Genomic DNA, 22177 nt, shown 5'->3' with positions numbered 1-22177 from the left:
GGGAGGGAGGTAGTTATCTGTATTATATATCTTTACTATAGATCTGTTATTCTCGATATTAAAATGTATACACGTTAAGCTTAACATCTATGGATATTTTCAACACAGTTTTTTTTTTTATATAAAATCTTAATTTAGTATAATTGTATGCACACTTAAAGACCGCATGTCTTATCTTAAAAGCATTGACCGAAAATTTTGACATGACATCCGACAAATTTCAATGAAAAATTAAGAAGATGTTATGAAGATCATCGGGATTATGAGAGTATTTGTCTTAGGGTTGGACAATTTTCTGTCAAATTTTAAAAAGCGAAGCTTTTCTAAATTTAGGGTCGGTCCGTCCGTACGTCCATTTAAAGCATGCTGATTTATTTACTTTTTTGACAACAAATTTCTGAATATTATAATTATGTTATTCATCTGATTTTTGGAATCCTGATTTCAAGGACAACAATGTACAAGTATGTCCTTGAACAGTATCCTGTATTTAAGAAGTTTTGCAACAAATGAACTTACAATTTTGTTTAGACTTTTGCACTATGCTTGATCAGTTCTGACATCCTACACGTTTTAATGTTAGTTTGTCCTGACATTTCAGAGCAACGATTTTATGAATGATGTCATCCTTGTTGTTCTGTTATTTGATCAACATGATAATTGATATAATTCACAATAGCAATACTTTATTATTCTTGTACTATCAATTAACCTAGTTTGTAGAAAAAAGCACCTTATATTCATAATTTGCTCAATAACAATTAAAGAACAGTCGACTATCAAAAGTCTATAAGCAAGATAAAAATGGTATATTGATCTGATTTAATTTCAAAAGACTAAAACATCGAATTCGAGTCGAAATGTCGTTATCATTGAGTAGCTGCGATATAAAAATATGTAAACGGTTAGAAATCAATAAAATAACCGTATGGTATGACAGCAATTAATAAAATGTTCTTCTAATGAAACATATTTTAGGATTAGGATTATGATTAACAATAGAAAAAGAAGATTTTGTGGAAAAACCTTTCCGGAATGGCTTCGAAATTGAATAGTTTCAGCTGGATAAGAACCGGTTCTTTGCAATACTGATTCAAGATAGATAGGTAGTCAATTTGCTGTCTTAAATGGACACCTTAAAAAAACATTCGTATACCAGCATATTTTTAAAAGCGAAGCTTTTCTATAATTAGGGTCGGTCCGTCCGTAACGGATAGCTTTTTTTTGTAATTTAGGCATGTTAGACTTGTCCTATCAATTTCAAATTTTGCATGTTGATTCCTTTAGTAGTTAGGTACGATTTAGAAAGCGTAGCATATCTATAATCATTACCAAAATTTCCCTACGTCCATTTTAAACATGTTAATTTTTAACTTTTTAACAACAATTTTTAGTGTGATCTAATCATCCGATTGATCTGATTTTTGGTATATTAATTCCTGGGACAACAAAGTATAATGTTATAAGCGAAGCAACTCTATAATCAAGTCCTAAAAATGTAAGTCCATAAACATTATCCTGTATCCAGCAGTTTTTCAACAAATTTACTTACAATTTTGGTTCGACTCTTATAGATTTATATTCCGATTATTCAGTTCTGACACTATACAAATTTTCATGTCCGTTTGTCCTACCGTTTCAGTGCTTCGCTTTTAAGGATGTTGTCATCCTTGTTATATTTTAACATTAGGGGATATGAATATAGAAGATAAATTATCTTTCTCCAAAATTTAATAGATAAGAAAGGGGAAGAGAATTTATCTATAGATCTCGTAAATATCTAGAACATTTATAAACATCCATATAAAGTTGCCTGGAAAAGGTAGCTTAACTGAAACCAAACCAATACTGAAAATATCAATATATTATGTTATTTTGATTAAGATACTTTTTCCAATTTCGCTTCCTAACTACTTATATTAAACTATTAATGTTTGGGTTCTTTTTAAAGGTTTTTAGTTTCTTATTATGAGATCGATACACAAATCGCTATTCTTAATTTTGGTAAAATCAAAACACAGTTTAATATTCTAAATTTTTTATGCTTCGCTAAAATGGACATACTTTTCTATTTTTCTCGTATTTGCCAACTATTTTGACAAATTGATATAAATACAATTAATTTGGTTTCGATTCCAAAAGTAAAAGTTTTTTTATGATAAAATAACGGATTGTCATTTAATGATTTAAAACTGAATTGAAGGATTATTTTTGAAAAGTTAATCATTATCCTGTATTTAAGCAGTTTTTCAACAAATTTACTTGATTCGACATTTATAGATTTATGTTCTGGTTTTTCAGTTCTGACACTCTACAAGTACTAATGTTTGTTTGTTCTACCGTTTCAAATCTTCGCTTTTATGGATGTTGTCATCCTTGTTTTTTATAGATAATAGCAAAGTAGCAATATACCCCTTGAGAATGAATTGTAATATATCATTTTTGGAAATTAAAACAATCATTTTTGGTCATGTTCATAGAAATCAGACATTTCTTCTAAAAAGAAAAAAAAGTTAATAGAATCAGAAATATTAATTTTACGAAAAAATCGTTTAACTTTATCTTTTCTGTTAGTTGAAACAACAGTAAATTATTCTAATTTAATGGAAATTTTTGGTCATTAGATGCTAAAAATTAATATTTCGTTGTGTTATTAGTTTTGACAGGAGGAAAGGCTAGAAGAAAAATAGTCATATTAGCCTTTGGCCGATCGGGGCTAACAAAACTGGTTTCAATCTTTAATTATTTTCTTTTTAATATCCGCAGAAATCTGATTATAATACTAATCTTAAACCGTCCAAATCTAAGAATTAAATTCCTAATAACTATTCCAAATCACTGAACATATAATTTAGAGAAATAAAAAGAATAATTTTGGTAGTATTATCAATCAATTGCCGGACTTTAATAGATTCCAAATAGGTCAAAACAATAAATGATTACCTACGAATAAAAAAAGTGTTTTTATAATGTCGTTAAAGTTTTGAACGGCTGGCAGCTGTTTAAAAAATGGTCACCAATATGTAATATGTAAACAAGGGAACTAAAGGGATAAGACAATGGCCGATAAATTGATGTATATCCCTAAAATTACCCCTTCTGTAGATTAAGATTAGTATTTGAAACATTTGAAAGCTCAACTTAATGAGCCAACAAATCAAAATTCACTCAAGTCCCCAAAGTTGTTAATCCAACAAATAAGAAAAAGTTTATTAATAAACTTTGGGGACTATTTTAATAAACAGCCCATTCTCCCCTCTCTCTTTCTCTGGTCACATTCACATTTTACATGATAGAAACATCCTCCAAATTTGAAACTGTAGTTATAAAGTAGGGTCAAATGATGCCTTTTTTAGAACCAAATGGAGATAAAAGGATAATGATATGGGCTGTAAAATTTTAAGAGCAGACCACAAATAAACAAAATCCTAAGAAGTACAACAATGACCATGAGACAAAGCAAATTATTTTTTTAAAGAGATATTTTGATTATGAATTTAATGTGGCATAGGTCCTTTCTTTAAATAAGTATATTTTCACATCTATGTATCTATCCACAAGAAAAAGAATTAATGATTAGGCCATTTTTTCTAGCCAAGTAGTCAGGATTTTTGAAGTAGATTCCCATAGCTTTTGATTTCATCAAAATCACAATTCAATGATAGACTGATTATACCTTAAAATCTACTGTGATACAACAAATTTATAGTTTTAGACCTAATTTTTAAAGGATAATTTAGTTTGAATCACGACCCTCCAATTTGGGCCTTATTATCAAATATTACTTCGACAAATGATTCAAACTCTTTGTTTTTGTTTCATCTAGGCTAGTTATTTATGGCATCGTATTACAGACAGCTTTCCGCGGACAATAAAATGAATCATATACCAGTTTTGTTAGTCCGAGGAACCGAAGGTAAACTGTTATTGATTTTATGATTTTAGTATTATAATATTATTAAGGTTTAATTGTAATTTCACCAAAAACTTTGAACAACATTTATCTATCTCAATAATAAAAAAAAATATCGCTTGTCTCGAAAATTATGATTTTTCATTTAAAACTCTTGTTATTGCTGTGCTGCTCATGGATATAATTATCCTTGTACAAAATAAAAATATCTCATATGTCCATTTCTTGAGACCTAACATGATTTTTGGCCCGAGGAGCTAAGAAAGGATATTTTAGCCTGGTATAGATTACCCCTCAGCCAAGCATTATTATCATAATTGTGGCCTGTTTAAATTATTAATAATTGGTCCAAAATACAGGGGAGCACATTTTTCTAATGGTTGTTTCAACCATTATTGTCTTAAACAACAGAAAAATTAACTCAAATAATTGGAAGATTTTTCTTTGTATATAAATTGTCTATAGGAATCTATCTATAAACTTGATGATTTTGTACTTTTTTTAAAGAAGACTTGTTGATATATATTTCATTTGTTTTGCTTTTTAGTATGGAAAATAAAGTTTCATATATAAAAATAGATATTAGAGGAAAAAACGCGGAGTTTTTAGCAATTTAAAAGGTTAATTAAACAACCAATTAAAATTCTTAAAAGTCCCCAAAGTTTTTAGACCAACGAATAAGAAAACGTTATTATAAAACTTTGGGGATTAGTGTAAAAAAACATTGTCCCCTCCCTCCCTGATAAACGCACATTTAGAGAAGATGCTTTGCAACTGAAAAGTCAACTAAGATCATTTGTGTATAATAAAGTTTAATATTCCTAAGTGGATTAAGATATAATCTAATAACAAAATTAACTGTATTCTAATAATATAATCTGTTTGTCTACCTATCTATCTATCCACTTACGTATAAAACTATTATTTCATGGAGAAGGTTGAATTGAACCCCTTTTGCAAAATAGACAATAGGAAAGTTAAGTAAGAATGTGTTTTTTGGGTTTACTAAGGTCCAATCTTAGCCTCATGAAGTGGTTAAGACCTTCTGGAAGAGCTAGGGGCTTTGGCGCATTTTTAGTGGAATTCCTATAGAGACCTTTCCATTTATCCATATATGTTTTTCGCTCTAACTGTTCTCTTATTCTATCTATCTATCCAGATGTCTATCTTTATATCTTCCTGATATGTTATGTTTATCTATCTATCTAGAATGATGCAAGATATCTTATAAGATTAATCTGGTATTTTTCTCCCAAACGCATGGTTTGCTTCAGTTTTTTTTCACAACGTTTTTTCATTCTAACAAATGCAATTTAATTGGTCATGGTAATCAATGAAAACTGTAAAACAACACATCTAAAAATATTGAGATAGCTATTTTATTACTTTTTTTCTAAATTAGTTTCTTAAGCCAAGAAAAATATTATACCTAAAGAGTTTTAATTTATTTTTGTATGTAGTTTTCAAATTTAGAGGCCTTAAATTGCTATACTCTATTTTTGTAATGATGGAACACTATTAGATTTGATATGTGACGCAGATATGGATTTAACTATTTAGCTAGAGTAAGCTCATATTATTTAGCTGTAATAGAGCAACACTATTAGATTTGATATGTGATGCAGATATGGATTTAACTATTTAGCTAGAGTAAGCTCATATTATTTAGCTGTAATAATGCAACAAAATTAGATTTGATATGTGACGCAGATATGGATTTAACTATTTAGCTAGAGTATGCTCATATCATTTAGCTGTAATAATGCAACACTATTAGATTTGATATGTGACGCAGATATGGATTTAACTATTTAGCTAGAGTATGCTCATATCATTTAGCTGTAATAATGCAACACTATTAGATTTGATATGTGACGCAGATATGGATTTAACTATTTAGCTAGAGTATGCTCATATCATTTAGCTGTAATAATGCAACACTATTAGATTTGATATGTGACGCAGATATGGATTTAACTATTTAGCTAGAGTATGCTCATATCATTTAGCTGTAATAATGCAACACTATTAGATTTGATATGTGACGCAGATATGGATTTAACTATTTAGCTAGAGTATGCTCATATCATTTAGCTGTAATAATGCAACACTATTAGATTTGATATGTGACGCAGATATGGATTTAACTATTTAGCTAGAGTATGCTCATATCATTTAGCTGTAATAATGCAACACTATTAGATTTGATATGTGATGCAGATATGGATTTAACTATTTAGATAGAGTATGCTCATATTATTTAGCTGTAATAGTGCAACACTATTAGATTTGATATGTGATGCAGATATGGATTTAACTATTTAGCTAGAGTATACTTATATTATTTAGCTGTAATAGTGCAACACTATTAGATTTGATATGTGATGCAGATATGGATTTAACTATTTAGCTAGAGTATGCTCATATCATTTAGTTGTAATAGTGCAACACTATTAGATTTGATATGTGATGCAGATGTGGATTTAACTATTTAGCTGGAGTATGCTCATATTATTTAGCTGTAATAGTGCAACATTATTAGATTTGATATGTGATGCAGATATGGATTTAACTATTTAGCTAGAGTATGCTCATATTATTTAGCTGTAATAGTGCAACACTATTAGATTTGATATGTGATGCAGATGTGGATTTAACTATTTAGCTAGAGTATGCTCATATTATTTAGCTGTAATAGTGCAACACTATTAGATTTGATATGTGATGCAGATATGGATTTAACGGTCATCAAATAGTTCAGATAGATAGATACAGATAAAAACTAGATAGATAGAATGATAGAAAGATATAGATAGCTGTGAGGATATGTATATCTAATTCAGTCTTTATCTAACCGTGGTAATCCTATTATATTTCATTACTAGCAGCTGCGCCTCTACCATAATATTATAAATAAAATAGCCTAAAACCATCCCATGACATATTTGAAGGCTTCTCTAAAATAGTTGAGCCAATCAGTTCAATTTTAATCGAAATCTTAAGCTACAGACAAAAACCTTACTACTTTACATAATAGGATATGACCAAATCTGTTTAACTAATATGGGGTAGAGAGAAAGATCTGTAGACTACAAAACAACAGGGAGGGAGGGGACATTGTGCTGTTTATTACACTAGTCACCAAAGTTTTATTATAAGGTTTTCTTATTCGTTTGCTTAACAACTTTGGGGACTTTCATTGAACTTCGATTTGGTCATTAAGTGTCCAAACGTTTCAACCACTAATTGTTATCTACAGAAGAGATAATTTTGTGCATCATAATTGGGGAGGTACATCAAACTATCAGCCATTGTCTTATCCCTTAGATACCTGACAAAAACAATGTATGTTTGTATGGAGGGATGGTAAAAGGAAATGAGATAAAAAACAATTTTGCTGACATTTAAACACGTGTTAATTGCACAGTAGCTACGTCCCTTTAAATTTCAGGGAACCAGGGAGAGTCCAATGAAGGGTAAAATAATCATATGATCAAATTGTCTTTTAGAGTAACCTTTTTTTATTAAGGTAGGTACTCTATATCAAAATGAATTTCAATGAAAATTTAAAGAACTAAAATTATTAACTTGCTAAAATATTTCAGTATTAATTCAAAATTATGGTAACTTAATTTAATTTTAATAATGAAGAAAATTGTTGCAAAACATTATGAGGTACAGAATTTTTTTTTTTTTTTGAGGGGGAAGGGATTAATTTATCCAAAGTTCTATACCAGTATACCTGATTAAAATTGCAGTACTACACAACACTTCTCAGGGATCTAAAGGGATAAGACAATGGCCGATAAATTGATGTACATCCCCAATGATAATACACAAAGTCTGTAGATTACAATTAGGGGTTTGGACACTTAACTTAATTAACCAATCAACAAATATTCAATTAAAGACCCCATGGTTGTTAAGTCAACGAATTAGAAAACGATATTACAAAACTTTGGGGACTAGTGTAATAAGCAACCCATTGTCCCCTCCCTCCTTGAGTACTACACTTCACTACTAGAGTAGGGATGTGTAAATCTAAATCTATATAGGAACGGATCCAAAGGGACAATGTGTCACTTTGGTTTGTTTGCAAAAATGAAATTTTAAAATAATCTAGTAGTTTTTTTTCAATCTTTTTTTTTCTAGAATTTAAATTTAGTGTTTAGTTTTTTTTTTATAAAAACTGATTTACACTGAACAATTATAAATAACTTTCTAAACCCTTTTAATGGAATTTCTCTTTTAAAGGGTAAATTTATTTTTTAAAGATGCCAAGTGTCCCTTTACTCATGTTTCCTGCAATCAAGAGAGGAGCCTTACTAACAAACAAACAAAATTGCTTTGAAAATATTTTGAAATGATTCGAACATACATGTCAAACCAGAGAAAGAGAGAGAGGGGTCGATGGCTGTACATTACACTAGTCCCCAAGGTTTTATAATAAAGCATCCTTATTTGTTAGCTAATATCAACTTTGGGGACATTTAATGAATTCTGTTTAATTGGATCATTAAGTTAAGTGTCTAAATGTTTCAACCCCTAATTTTAATCGACAGAAGGGAAAATTTTGTGAGTCATCATATAAGATATACATCAATTTATCTTAACCCTTTAGATCCCTGAAAGAAACATGCAAGTTATTTTCCCCTTAAAATTCGGGAACAGCTTCAGAGGAAGAGGAAAGGATAAATCATTTGGTGATGATAACTCCTATAGACTTCGGAAGGGATATTGCACCTGGCGAAACACTTTTAAACCTCCAATTTTGTAATCAATCAAAAATGATCGTGTATGTAAGGGATAGGACAATGGCCAATATTTTGATGTACAGTACATCCCCAATGTTGATACATAAAATTACCACTTCTGTACTTTACAATTAGATCTTATAACGTTTGAACACTTACTTCATAAAATTTTTAAAAATCAAAAAAGTTATTAAGCAAACAAATAAGAAATCGTTATTTTAAAACTTTGGGAACTAGTGTAATAAACAGCCCAATGTCTCCTTCTTCCATGAAATCTACCCCTTTTCCAATTATTGTAAATGCAAAAGTATTCAATTTGTTTTCAAAAAGAACAATTTCAACAAGAGTTTGATGGAATCTAAATAATTTGAGGATAAAATGTGCACAGTTATAATAATGACTAATACGGGGAATGCAATTTATATATATGTAATCCTAATGCATATCAGGGAGGGAGGGGACATTGGGGTGTTTATTACACTAGTCCCTAAAGTTTTATAATGACGTTTTCCTATTTGTTGGCTTAACAACTTGGGGACTTTCATTCAATTTGAGTGTCCAAACATTTCAACCACTAATTGTAATCTATATAAGAAGAAATATTCTATATTATGATTGGGAATGAACATCAATATATCGGTCATTGTCCCTTAGATCCTTGAATGCATATGTATGTACAGTATGACGCATATAAAAAGCCCATCTTAAAGCTTTAAATTCTTTCTCGCTCCATATGATAACAAAGACATGTATGAATATGTAAATAGAGCAGCAATAATAAGCTATACATTTATCATTTATAGGCAACAAATGTCATTAAAGTGCTAAATATTTTAATTTAAGTAATTTAAGTTTTAAAATCCATTTTTAAACAAAGTAAATACAGTCATTTCACAACGAACATCAAATTCTTTTACACCAATATAAAGGATTTGTCTGCATTTAGAAAGAATGTTACTTTACGCTGCCGTTTTGTTAATGAATTTTCAAAACAAAAATTTATTAATAATTTTTAAAGAAACAGATATATGTTGAGATGGATAAAAAATGTTTTGCCTCATCAATTATTATAGTTAACTATCAATAAAACTCAAAAACAAATCTTTTAATATTTTTGTAGTTTTATATAGGAATGTTAAATTGAAAAGACAGAGCTACTTGACTTTTTAGAACAACTTTTTATGTTTTGAGATACATGTGCATTGTATGATATCAGTTAATTGATGTATCTTGTGCATTTTGATAATAGTAGATTGTTAAAATAAGCATTAAATTAAAGGCAACAGTTACATGTTGATATAATTCAAAAAGATAAAAGGGTTTTATACTTTTAAGCAATATGAAATATTGAGTATCTTTAAGGAGTAATCTTCAGTAGGGGTTATTTTTTTTATCATTATTGGCCATTGTCTAATTCCTTTAGATACCTAGGTACTACCCTTTTAAAATATCTTAAAATATATTATAAGTTATGGTTGTTCTAAAACTTAACTTCATTAATCCTTTTATGGAGTTCTCTGCTATCTAGTCTACTTTATGGTTATCTAATTAAAAATACGGTGTTATAACAACAACAGTGGGATGGATTAAAATTTGTTTGCTAAAATTTTTTAATTTTCATCAACATAAGATCAGAAAAACCAAACTACCACCAAAAAATATCATTTTTAAATCTTAATAGAAAACATTTTTAAATATGTAACCCCCCTCTCCTATCATTAATTTTCACCAAGACTAGACCATAACTTTTGTACCTATTTAGCTAAGTTATATGTATTTTGTACACTTTTGTGCCATAGTGTAGGTAAATAATTGTCGGATATCCGCATACAGATTCTAGCACACAGCTTCATTACAGACCAGGGACTAGAGATATAATTATACTAGATATCCACATACAGATTCTAGCACACAGCTTCATTACAGACCAGGGACTAGAGATATAATTATACTAGATATCCACATACAGATTCTAGCACACAGCTTCATTACAGACAAGGGACTAGAGATATAATTATACTAGATATACACATACAGATTCTAGTACACAACTTCATTACAGACCAGGGACTAGAGATATAATTAACTAGATATCCACATACAGATTCTAGCACACAGCTTCATTACAGACCAGGGACTAGATATATAATTATACTAGATATCCACATACAGATTCTAGCATACAGCTTCATTTAATGCAAAACACCATTTAATGAGCAATATTATTTTAATATTATCATCCTTGTTAAATTCTTTTTTAAGATACTTAATAACTGGATATCTTTCAACATATGAGGAAAATAATTAATCTTAACAAAACCATACAAACAATTCTTCATAAAAGATTTATACATTTTTTTGTACAGACGCTAGCAATTAAAATACACGGGTGTCCAAAAAATATTTTTTTAATATCATGCAATATAATGTTGTCCACTAATATAGAACACAAGACTAATTTGCTATAACTTGCTATCAGAAAATGACAGACAGCATGCTTTCTTTCTAATTTATGTATTTAAACCTTGGATGTATCGTAATAAACCATTTGAATTCATTTGATTTTTTGTGAAAAAAATACTTTTTTGCTGGACACCTTGTATACAAGTACGGAAGTATGATTTTTAATGATTTAATAGCTTGTTTTTTATATATTTTTTATTATTGGTAATAAATCGCATCATTTATTGGTTAAAGATGATGTAATTAATCAATCAAGCAGGGATATTATATATGATAAAAAACTATTTTACCCTCAACTTTTAATGTTAATCCTTATAATAAAGTATTAGGACCTCTGTTTCTGTGTGTACTGAGGGATCTCGCTTTCCACTGAACCGATATGGTTCTCCTTTACATGGTAGCTTCTCATAGGTCCTGGGAAGCTTATAACTATTTTGGGGGAAGGTACCACTACGCTCCCAAGAGAAATCATCCCTATTAACCTCCCAATTTTTTTTATAACTGTTTCTTTTTAAAACTACAATTGAAAGTGGTAGGGTTACTTCCCCCTTCCTCAAGGGCCCCTAGAATAAATTGTAAAGAAGTTAAAAGTTTTTTTTTTCAGATGAATTATTCCCTTCTGGCAATTTGTTGCAATTGCAATCAGTATTTTATCTCAATATCTAAATTAAGGGTTTTATTAGGATCTGATAAAATAACAAAAATAATAATCTGCTATATCTTAAAAGTGTTAATTTATCGCATCGTATTATGGACAGCTTTCAGCGGATATTTTAATAAAAAAAATTAAGATTTAAACTTATGTCGGGCTGCATAACTGATATTAACTTTATAGTTTTTATTTTTTTTTTCGTAGAAAATTATAGACACTAGGATGATTTAAATAATTTTTTAGTATAGCTTAGAACCGGTTCTCATCCAGCAGATAATTATCGGTTTCGGAGCCATACTGGAACAAAATAGTTTTTCTTGTTTTCCTTGTTGTGTGATTAAATCAGCAATTAGGGCATAGTGCACAATGCCTTGGCCTAAAACAGGCACAACTTGCACAGTTTAGATATATAGACAATGGTTGTCCAATCAAATAGTATGCACTAATGAATTGTTACGTATCTTTTATACACTTTTTATTTTTTACTTAAAATATTTTCTTTTATTATTGAAAAATAGGTATACAAGAAAAAAAAACTTAAAAACTGATATAATGTTTGTTTCTCAATATCATTAATAATGATTTTGTAATTTTAAGTGATTTATTTATACGGCCAGCCATGCTAGATTTATTTTGGAAAAAATTATTCAACCTTTAAATTAAAAGTAGCAAAGAAAAGTTGTTATTAAGTGGTGCAGTAATAACAAATAAAGATCAATTTGGAATAAAACTAAGAACTTTTGTTTAGCAAAAATATATAAAATATTAATCTTTGATTTATTCAATTTTATATATCTTATATTGTTTGATTCAATTTAAAATAAAAACTAGCACTAATTGTATAGTAGCTGCGCAATTTAAAATAACACTGATGTCTTTATAATTATCAACAAATGTTAATAGAATTAAAAATCGTTTACATACCGTTAAGTAAAGTTTTATAAACCAAAATTAATTTTTAATTTGCCTATATGAGAATAGGTTAATAATATGATATACCACATTTACAAAGAGTGAAGCTTTTCTATATTTAGGATGTGTCAGATTTTGTCATCCTTATTCTTGGTATAAAATTAAGGAAAGGTGATTAAAGGCGAGAAATATATTTAAATCAATATTAGTAGTATGAAATAAATTTTAAATATGGACAAAACAATAACAAAAAACAAATAATTCAGAGTTAATTAAATAAAGCATATACTAATATATACGGGGCAAAGGCTCTATAATTCAATTACATAAAAATTTTGTAATAAAATGATACCATGTAAAATGTTTAAAAATATCTGAATTTCTTCTCCTGCCCTGGTACTTTTGTGCAAGGAGGGAGGGGCCTATTTATTGCACTAGTCCTTAAAGTTTTATAATAACTTTTTTCTTATTCGTTGGCTTAACAATTTTGGGGACTTTTAATAAATTGTGATTGGTTTATTCATTAAGTTGAGTGTCCTAATGTTTCAACCACTAATTGTAATATACAAATGGTGAATTTTGTGTATCATTATTGGGAGTGTAATCAATTTATCGCCCATTGTCTTATCCCTTTAGATCCCTGATTTTTAAGTTAATTTAAATGACCACAGAATGCTAATTTTTTTCTCAGGCTTGTTATTACTACTGTCATTAGAACTCCGTCATTTATTTAAACAGTGTCCTATTAATACAACTAATTTTCTCAAGCTTGTTATTACTACTGTCATTAGAACTCCGTCATTTATTTAAACAGTGTCCTATTAATACAACTAATTTTCTCAAGCTTGTTATTACTACTGTCATTAGAACTCCGTCATTTATTTAAACAGTGTCCTATTAATACAACTAATTTTCTCAAGCTTGTTATTACTACTGTCATTAGAACTCCGTCATTTATTTAAACAGTGTCCTATTAATACAACTAATTTTCTCAAGCTTGTTATTACTCTGTCATTAGAACTTCGTCATTTATTTAAACAGTGTCCTATTAATACAACTAATTTTCTCAAGCTTGTTATTACTACTGTCATTAGAACTCCGTCATTTATTTAAACAGTGTCCTATTAATACAACTAATTTTCTCAAGCTTGTTATTACTCTGTCATTAGAACTTCGTCATTTATTTAAACAGTGTCCTATTAATACAACTAATTTTCTCAAGCTTGTTATTACTACTGTCATTAGAACTCCGTCATTTATTTAAACAGTGTCCTATTAATACAACTAATTTTCTCAAGCTTGTTATTACTCTGTCATTAGAACTTCGTCATTTATTTAAACAGTGTCCTATTAATACAACTAATTTTCTCAAGCTTGTTATTACTCTGTCATTAGAACTTCGTCATTTATTTAAACAGTGTCCTATTAATACAACTAATTTTCTCAAGCTTGTTATTACTCTGTCATTAGAACTCCGTCATTTATTTAAACAGTGTCCTATTAATACAACTAATTTTCTCAAGCTTGTTATTACTCTGTCATTAGAACTCCGTCATCTATTTAAACAGTATCCTATTAATACAACTAATTTAAGAAATGTTCGTTTGTTTATTGCCATATTATTTTCATTAGCGGATACGCCCCTAGAGGCCTCTAGGTGCCTTTGAGGGAGTAAGGGGGGGGGGGGGGTGTCAACCCCCACTTTCAATTGTAATTTTAAAACGAAAAAGGTTTTAACTTTTTTTAGAGGCTGTCATTTTTTGTAGGTAATACCATCCCCCAAAATAGTGAAAAACCTTTCTAGGACCTATATTACCCTGTAATTTTCAGTGGTTAGCGAGATCCTTCGGTACACACAGACAGAGATCCTTATTATAAGGATGTGTATCATTCAAGTTAAAATGATATTTACTAGGTATAGACTTTGTATCGTAAATTATCGCTTTATTAACTTCAGCTGTCAGACAGCTTCTTGACTGCTTTTTAGCATCTTCTATTTTTAGTATATTATGATGAACTTAGATTTAATTTAGGTTTTGTATAAAGGGGGGAGGCGGATGTGCCACTTTTTGAAACCAAAACTAAAAGTCAAAGGAACTCAACTAAAAAAAAAGTTACAGGTCTGAGATTTTGCATGGCAGTTGCTTTATAGGGTTACAATATGGAACATTGAAGAAACGACGGCGCATCCGCCGAAAACCGCCGAGAAATTGCAAAAAAAATTCGGCGGGAAACGGCGGTTGCGCCGCCGTTTCTTCACAGTTCCATATTGTACCTCTATAAAGCAACTGCCATGCAAAATCTCAGACCTGTAACTCTTTTTTTAGTTGAGTTCCTTTGTTGACTTTTAGTTTTGGTTTCAAAAAGTGGCACATCCGCCTCCCCCCTTTTAAAAAAAAAATCTTGTTAACTGTGAGAACACTTATCAAAGTTAATTTAGTATAATATTAATTTTTCTCTGTGATTATCTTTAAAAATTAATCATTACTTGCCTTCCTAATATCTTATAATAATATAACTTAAATAATTTTTTTTTATTAACCAGTAAAATCTTATTATTCATAGTTCCACATTTAACTAAATTCTAGGGATCTAAAAGGATAAGACAATGGACAATAAATCGATTTACATCCCCAATGATTAAACATAAAATTACCCCTTCTCTTTACAATTAGTGGTTAAAAATTTGGACACATAATAAACCAACCAATCAAAATTCAAGAAAAGCCCCTAAACTTGATAAACTTACGAATAAGAAAACGTTAATATAAAACTTTGGGGACTAGTGTAATAAACAGCTCAATGTCCCCTACCTCTCTGTTACGTATGCTTTTGTTTCCTTCTCTTACCCTAAACCCGTAATTCAATAATTTGTCATAGGATGAAAGGAGAAAAGACAAACCCCGTTGTTTGTGATCATCCTAATTGACTTATGACAATAGAGTTTTATTAAAATAATTGCGGATACTCCCCTAGCATCTAGGGGTTCCTTATTCGAAGAGAGAGCTAGACGAATAGCTTAAAACCATTCCCAAACAAATATATCTGAAAACAAATTATTCTAAAACCATCAATGGACCTATGTGAAGCTTGCCTAAAAAAGAAAACCAAATTAGTTCAGTAGTTATTGAAAGATTAAGCTTCAGACGAAAAAATTACTATTTTATAGCATAGGATATGTCCAGCAATAAAGTTTTCGATAAAAAAGAATAAGTATTTGTTGCAAAATTTTTACATGATAATTTTCCTTCTATTTCTCTTTTATTTCCTAATACCAAATAGGTGTTTACTTAAAATACAAAAATATAATTTTATTGAGAATATTGTAATTTGAAATCTAAAACCTTTATTGCTTTAGAGAATAAAATACTGAAGAAAGGTAAGTAATCCTAATGGTTTTGTTAGCACTCTATATATTATAACCCTATTGGATGCTGTAACATGAAATAAATGTGTAAAATACATGTAATTAAGCTCACTTTTAATATAGCACTCTATACATTATAACTCTATTGGATGCTGTAACATGAAATAAATGTGTAAAATACATGTAATTAAGCTCACTTTTAATATAGCACATTATAGCTCATTATAACTCTATTGGATGTTGTAACATGAAATAAATGCGTAAAATACATGTAATTAAGCTCACTTTTAATGAAGCACTCTATATATTATAACTCTATTGGATGCAGTAACATGAAATAAATGCGTAAAATACATGTAATTAAGCTCACTTTTAATGAAGCAAGCTTCCTCATTAATATTAATATATGCTCTATAATCATGTTTTCTTATTTACAGTTGCTCCTGCCATGCACTTTTATATGCAAAAAGAATAGACATATTATATCTAGATGGTCCATCTATCACCTCCAGTTTTCGTCAAACTTTAAAAAGGGATTTTCAGCAGACAATTTTTTTTATTTTTTGTTACATACCGGATAAAGGCAAATAATTTTTAGAAAGCTATTTTTATCATAAGAAAATCAACTATTCATAACTAACTTGTTATATGTTTTGTCATATGCTTCACATTATACCAGGGAAGAAATTTTACATGAATTAATTTACCCATGAAAAGCTTTACCCTAAGTTATGCAATAATGTACAGCGGACTCATATACGACAAAAGTTGTCATAGCAATTATCATGCAATACTTAAAATTGATTCATTGTGATCGATTTGATTTCATAAGAAAAATAATATTAAATGGAGTATTATGAAACAAGAAAGAATGAATTTTCTTTTTACATCATCTCATTTAATTAAGTGGATTTTTCTTTGGAAAATTTTAATTCAATTTTGGAAAATTCTGTAGGTACTATTATTTTATTTCTTTGCTCCTTTTGTTTAATGTAAATAATTAAAATTAAATAACTAGTTCTTTGGTATCTACTGCAGTTCACGGTAAAATATTGCTGGTAACGAATATTGCCAAAAATCTATGAATTTTAGAGGCTGCTAGCTGCCAAACGGCTGAACGTACAGATCATACCCGCACACCATTTTAAGCGGTATATGAAGGCCTACAAATAATCTGGAATAGCCAAGATCCAATGATGCACAGGGAAAGCTTCACTGAAGAAAAAACTTGTAAAATAGGCCTTTTTCGCGCATATCTCTGCACTGCGAGATAATTATGCATTATTGATTTAAGGCTATTCCAGATTATTTGTAGGCCTTCTTATGCTGCTTAAAACAGTGTGCGGGCATGATCTGAACGTTCAGCCGTTTGGCAGCTAGCAGCCTTTAAAGTTCATAGATTTTTGGCAATATTCGTTACCAGCAATATTTTACCGTGAACTGCAGTAGATCCCTTTTTTGTCTATTAATTACTAATAAAAGTACATTTCATAAACAAGAAATAAATAGTATTGTAGTAAGTAAAGTAGATTTTTTTTTACTTTGATAAAATATTTGATATTTATTAAATTACAAGTCTAAATTCACAGGCTTAAAAGATGTCTAATGCCAAAAAATGAAAAAAATTATTTGGGTCTAACAAAATTGGTTTTACTTTTATATTTTGTATTTTAATATTTGTGGAAAATTGTATAAAATACAATGTTTTATGTGTAAGGTGGTGAACCAGTTCTAATCAAGCGGAAATTAATCAGTTTTAAAGCTATACTGGAAAAAAAGGTAAGGTACTTACTCATCAAAGTTGAGAAGTAGTTCCGAAGCCCTGGGACACAGCACCGGCTGCAGGGTGGTCACGCTCACGTCCGGCGCAACCATCCGCGCCAGGTGGATCGGCGAGGGGTGGTCCGGCAGCCCGTCGGCCGCCAACAGCTTGTGCTGCGTGCCCGAGGTCAGCCGCAGTATAACTCGTATGTGGTTGCTAGCCGCGTCCTGCGATTCTGAATCGTTATAATATTTCACTGATAACACCATGGGGCCGCCAATATTGTCCTCTAAGCCGCAGAAGTTAAAATGCTCGGATTGTAGGAAATGTGCGCGGTAGGTGCGGCATGGGGAATCATCATGTTCGCCCAGCCGCAGCTCACCGATTGTACAATTAACATCACTGTCGAAATGGGTTTCGTGCAGGTTGTTGCGCTGGTCGGACGGGTCGACCCAGAAGCCGCCCTCAGGGGGCAACACGACCATTGGGTATGGCGCTGATGAGCGAAGGACTGATTCAAGCCGCTGGCGGCTGGCCGACCACGGGATGTGGCTGCCAATGGCAGTGGATTGGTTCATCATACCGCCCGGGCCAGGCATTGTACACCGCTGGTCGTCTAAAAAAATAACAATATATTTATGCAAATTTTGATAAAACTTTTAAATAAAATATAATTGAAAATTTCTATAGTGAACTAGAAATTAATGAAAGTTGTTTTTTATGTAAAGAATTTTTGTTTACAAATTATGAAAAGATATAAAACTTTTTTATAAAGAATATTCCAAACCCCAAATTCTTCAATATAGTTCAATAGAGTTCATACCATCGATGATGGCTATATACATATTTCTTCTTTCATAAACTTTATTTCTTCAAACATCCAAAGTACGTCATAGTATTGTATAGTAATTCAAAGGAAACATCCAACATTTTGTTTCAACTATGAATATTATAGTTATAAGAGCCAAACAGTTAAGGGTAAAATCACATCAACTCTGCAATTACAGCACCTTAAAGCAGGGATCTAAAGGGATAAGACAATGGACGATAAATTAATGTACATTCTCAATATTGATACTCAAAATTACCCTTTCTGTAGATTACAATTAATGGTTGAAACGTTTTAACACTGAACTAAATGAACAAACCAATCAAAATTCACTAAAATCCCGTATATTTTTTTGTATTTTTAATGGTTTTTGTAATAATAATAATATAAGGAAAAATAAAATTAAAATTAATAAAATGTGAATGATTTGCTGAGTGTTAATAAAAAAGATTAGTATTTAATCCTATCAATATAAAATCATAATGATAATATAAATCTTGATAATCTGCAAAAATATAAACATAACAAGAAACTTAGTCAATCAGAAATAAAATGTATATTGAATTGATGATTTATTTATATTATATTAAAAATTTTCATTTTCAATTTTAATTCAAATATCCCCTGAAAGTAAGAAGAAAGAAGGAACATTTCATTTGAAGAAAACTATAACACACTCCTTTAAAATATAATATTTCTTTTTTGAAAATTCTACACAAACAAGAAATTACTGCATGTTTTCTTTATAATAGTTATAATTTTTAATGGTGTAGAAGGCAGGGATTAAATTGGGTAGTACAATGGCCGATGCCGATAAATTGATGTACATCCCCAATGATTATACACAATGTAACCCCTTCTATAGATTGCAATTATTGGTTGAAACTTAATTAACCTAATAACCAACATATCAAAATTTAATAAAAGTCCCAAAAGACTTTGGGGACTAGTGTAATAATCAGCCCAGTGTCCCCCTCCTCCCTGCGGAGAATGTTAGATTTTTCTTAAAATGAAATATATCTGTAAATAAATAAACCTGTTTTTCCTGGATACAAATTTCCATCAAAAGTATCAAAACTTTTGATTAGTTTACCAACTATTTTTTGGAACATTTTTACATTACTAATGATTTCAAACTAAAAAACTAATTTTATGAATTGAATAATTTTTAATAAGCAAAAGTGTGTTTTTATCAGGGAGGATATGACAATGGACTTTATTTTTTTTGTGTTACACACCCTTCAAGAGAGAGAGGGGGAGAGGGGGCAATGGGCTGTTTATTACACTAGTTTTATATACGCTTTCTCATTCGTTGGGGACTTCATTAAATTATCCCCCTACCCCTGGTTTTAAAAGAAAAATTTATAAATAGAACAATAAACAAGGAAAACATTTAAAACAAAAAAATTGAATATAATAATTACACATGCAACAAATAGTACCCCAGAAAATAGCCATCCATAAGGTTAAAATCTTAGGTTAAATTTTTATCATAATTGAAGAGATACATCAATTTATCGTCCATTATCTTATCCCTATCTTTTGTTCGTATTCAGGGTATATTTTTAGGAAATATTGATGATATTAACTTTATTCACAAGGTTTCAAAAAAACAAGGATGACAACATCCATAAGTATTAAAGCACAAAAAAATTATGTACAGTAATAATAAGTAGCCAAAATCCTACCTTATATCAGTCCGACCGCCATGCATGTTTTATACTTAATTATGCCCCATATTGATGGATGTGTTGACAAGAAGTTTCAGCCTTCTACTTTTTATAGGAGCAAAGAAAATCACGTTTCAGATATACATACGGACATTTCAAGATATAACGTAGCTTCGCTACTAATTATTGTTGCATCTAATTGTTCTAACACAAAAAAGAGAAGCAAAATTCTTTTGAAAAGAATAATAATGATAATATATTCAAAAGTCAGGGAAACAGGAATATTTACCAAAGAAAATTTTCTTCGTTTGCTTTTTTAGTATAGCCGGTATCTAAAGGGATAAGACAATGTCCGATAAATGTATGTACATCCCCAATGATGATACACAAAATATTCCTTCTATAGATTTTAAATAGTGGTTGAAACGTTTGAATACTCAACCTAAAAAACTAACCAACCAAAATTCACTAAAGTCCCTAAAGCTGTTAAGCCAACGAATAAAAAAACCTCATAATAAAACTTTGGGAACTGTGGAAATACACAGCCCTTTGTCCACTCTATCTGTAACTAACCAGTCCTATTCCTTTATCCATGATCTTAAAAAGTGCATTTCAGGAAAAATGCAATTTGATGAATAGGGAAAAATTTGTTGCTGTAAATATGTTTACTGAAAAATTAATCCTTTTTATGAACAATTTAAAGTATCTAGAATATCTAAGTTTAAAGAATTTTTATTTTTAAATCTGAAAATTCGATTATTTAGTACATTCAATTAAATTAGAAACAAAACAAAAAAAATTAAATATAGAAACAGAGATAAAGTTTTTAGAGTGTATTAAAATGTATCTATAAAACTTTACAACTAATGTTGAATTTTATGTTTTAAACTTTTTCTTATCCTATGTAATAAAAAATTATAAATGTGAGATTTTGACATTTTTGGACAGATCGTCTTCTGCTGCAGATTCTTTCTAAAAAGGATGGCTTGGCTGCGGTTCAAGATTTATGGAAAATGAATAAAAAAGGGAATTTTAGATTTCTTGTGGCTGCAACTTTTAATATCCTATTGTATAAAGTAGTAAGGTTTTTTTTGTCTGAGGCTTAAGACCTCATATCTACTAAACTGAATGGGTTCTAAATTATAGGTAGGCTTTACATGGTCCCATGAAGGTTTTAAGCTAGTTTTCTAGCCCTTTTCTACTTCTATGCATACAGAGCCCTAGATTCTAAGTGAGCATCTACTAGTTCACATTAATTCAAAAGTAAATGTGGAACACCACTGGATGATGTCATCCTAGTTATTAATATTGTATAGAGGAAATATAAATGTAAATTAAAGTACAGAAATTGCATTTTAATACAGGAAAACTTAATTGTAATAATAATAATGAATATTCTACTATTAGATATTACTTTTAAGTACTTTTAACTGAGGAATACGTGATAAATATAAAGTCTAAAGGAAAGAGGAATTGATTTTAAAACAATAACATTTTACTAAAGAGATGACTTATTAATCTTCTATTCTCATGCACAGTTAGGACTTCTCAGACAAAGCTCGTCCAATTAAAGGGTTAGTTTTCAGTTGGATGTTACTTAACCTAATATCCTTGGGTGTTAAGAGTGTCGCATCCCATTTCAAGCGGATGGTGCTCTTGGTTCTCTAGATGAATCCCGCCCTTATTAAGTAAGGTAAGAGTTTACTCCAATATATCTGTCTTAGTTGAAGTCCTTTAACTATTTTAAAGGTGTTTTAAAATATCTTCTCCTTATCAATAAATGAAGTTTAATTCCACTCTTTAAAATTCTTGGCCTTATTAAATAAAAACCAGGCAGATAATACCTTTCCTTTTA

The 22177-nt window shown here is 29.9% G+C and overlaps 1 protein-coding gene across 4 annotated transcripts in view; it reads right to left on the bottom strand.

Annotated features, from left to right (window-relative positions):
- The window catches only part of LOC145306091 (rap1 GTPase-activating protein 1-like), a 231283-nt gene that overhangs the window by 66898 nt on the left and 142208 nt on the right, over positions 1-22177 (bottom strand). For all 4 annotated transcript variants that reach the window (XR_013874890.1, XM_080148043.1, XM_080148037.1 and 1 more), the window contains exon 5: positions 17854-18439. Coding sequence is in view for 3 of the 4 variants with exons in the window: in XM_080148043.1 (XP_080004169.1) it covers positions 17854-18439 (586 nt within the window). In the remaining variant the exon portion in view is untranslated. The remainder of the gene's footprint in view (positions 1-17853; positions 18440-22177) is intronic.

This window comes from Acartia tonsa, chromosome 2 (assembly GCF_053477335.1).
Source record: "Acartia tonsa isolate MP-2025a chromosome 2, ASM5347733v1, whole genome shotgun sequence".
Lineage (NCBI taxonomy): Eukaryota > Metazoa > Arthropoda > Copepoda > Calanoida > Acartiidae > Acartia > Acartia tonsa.
Note: the sequence above shows the minus strand (reverse complement) of the source record. Positions and strands in the feature narration are given on the sequence as shown.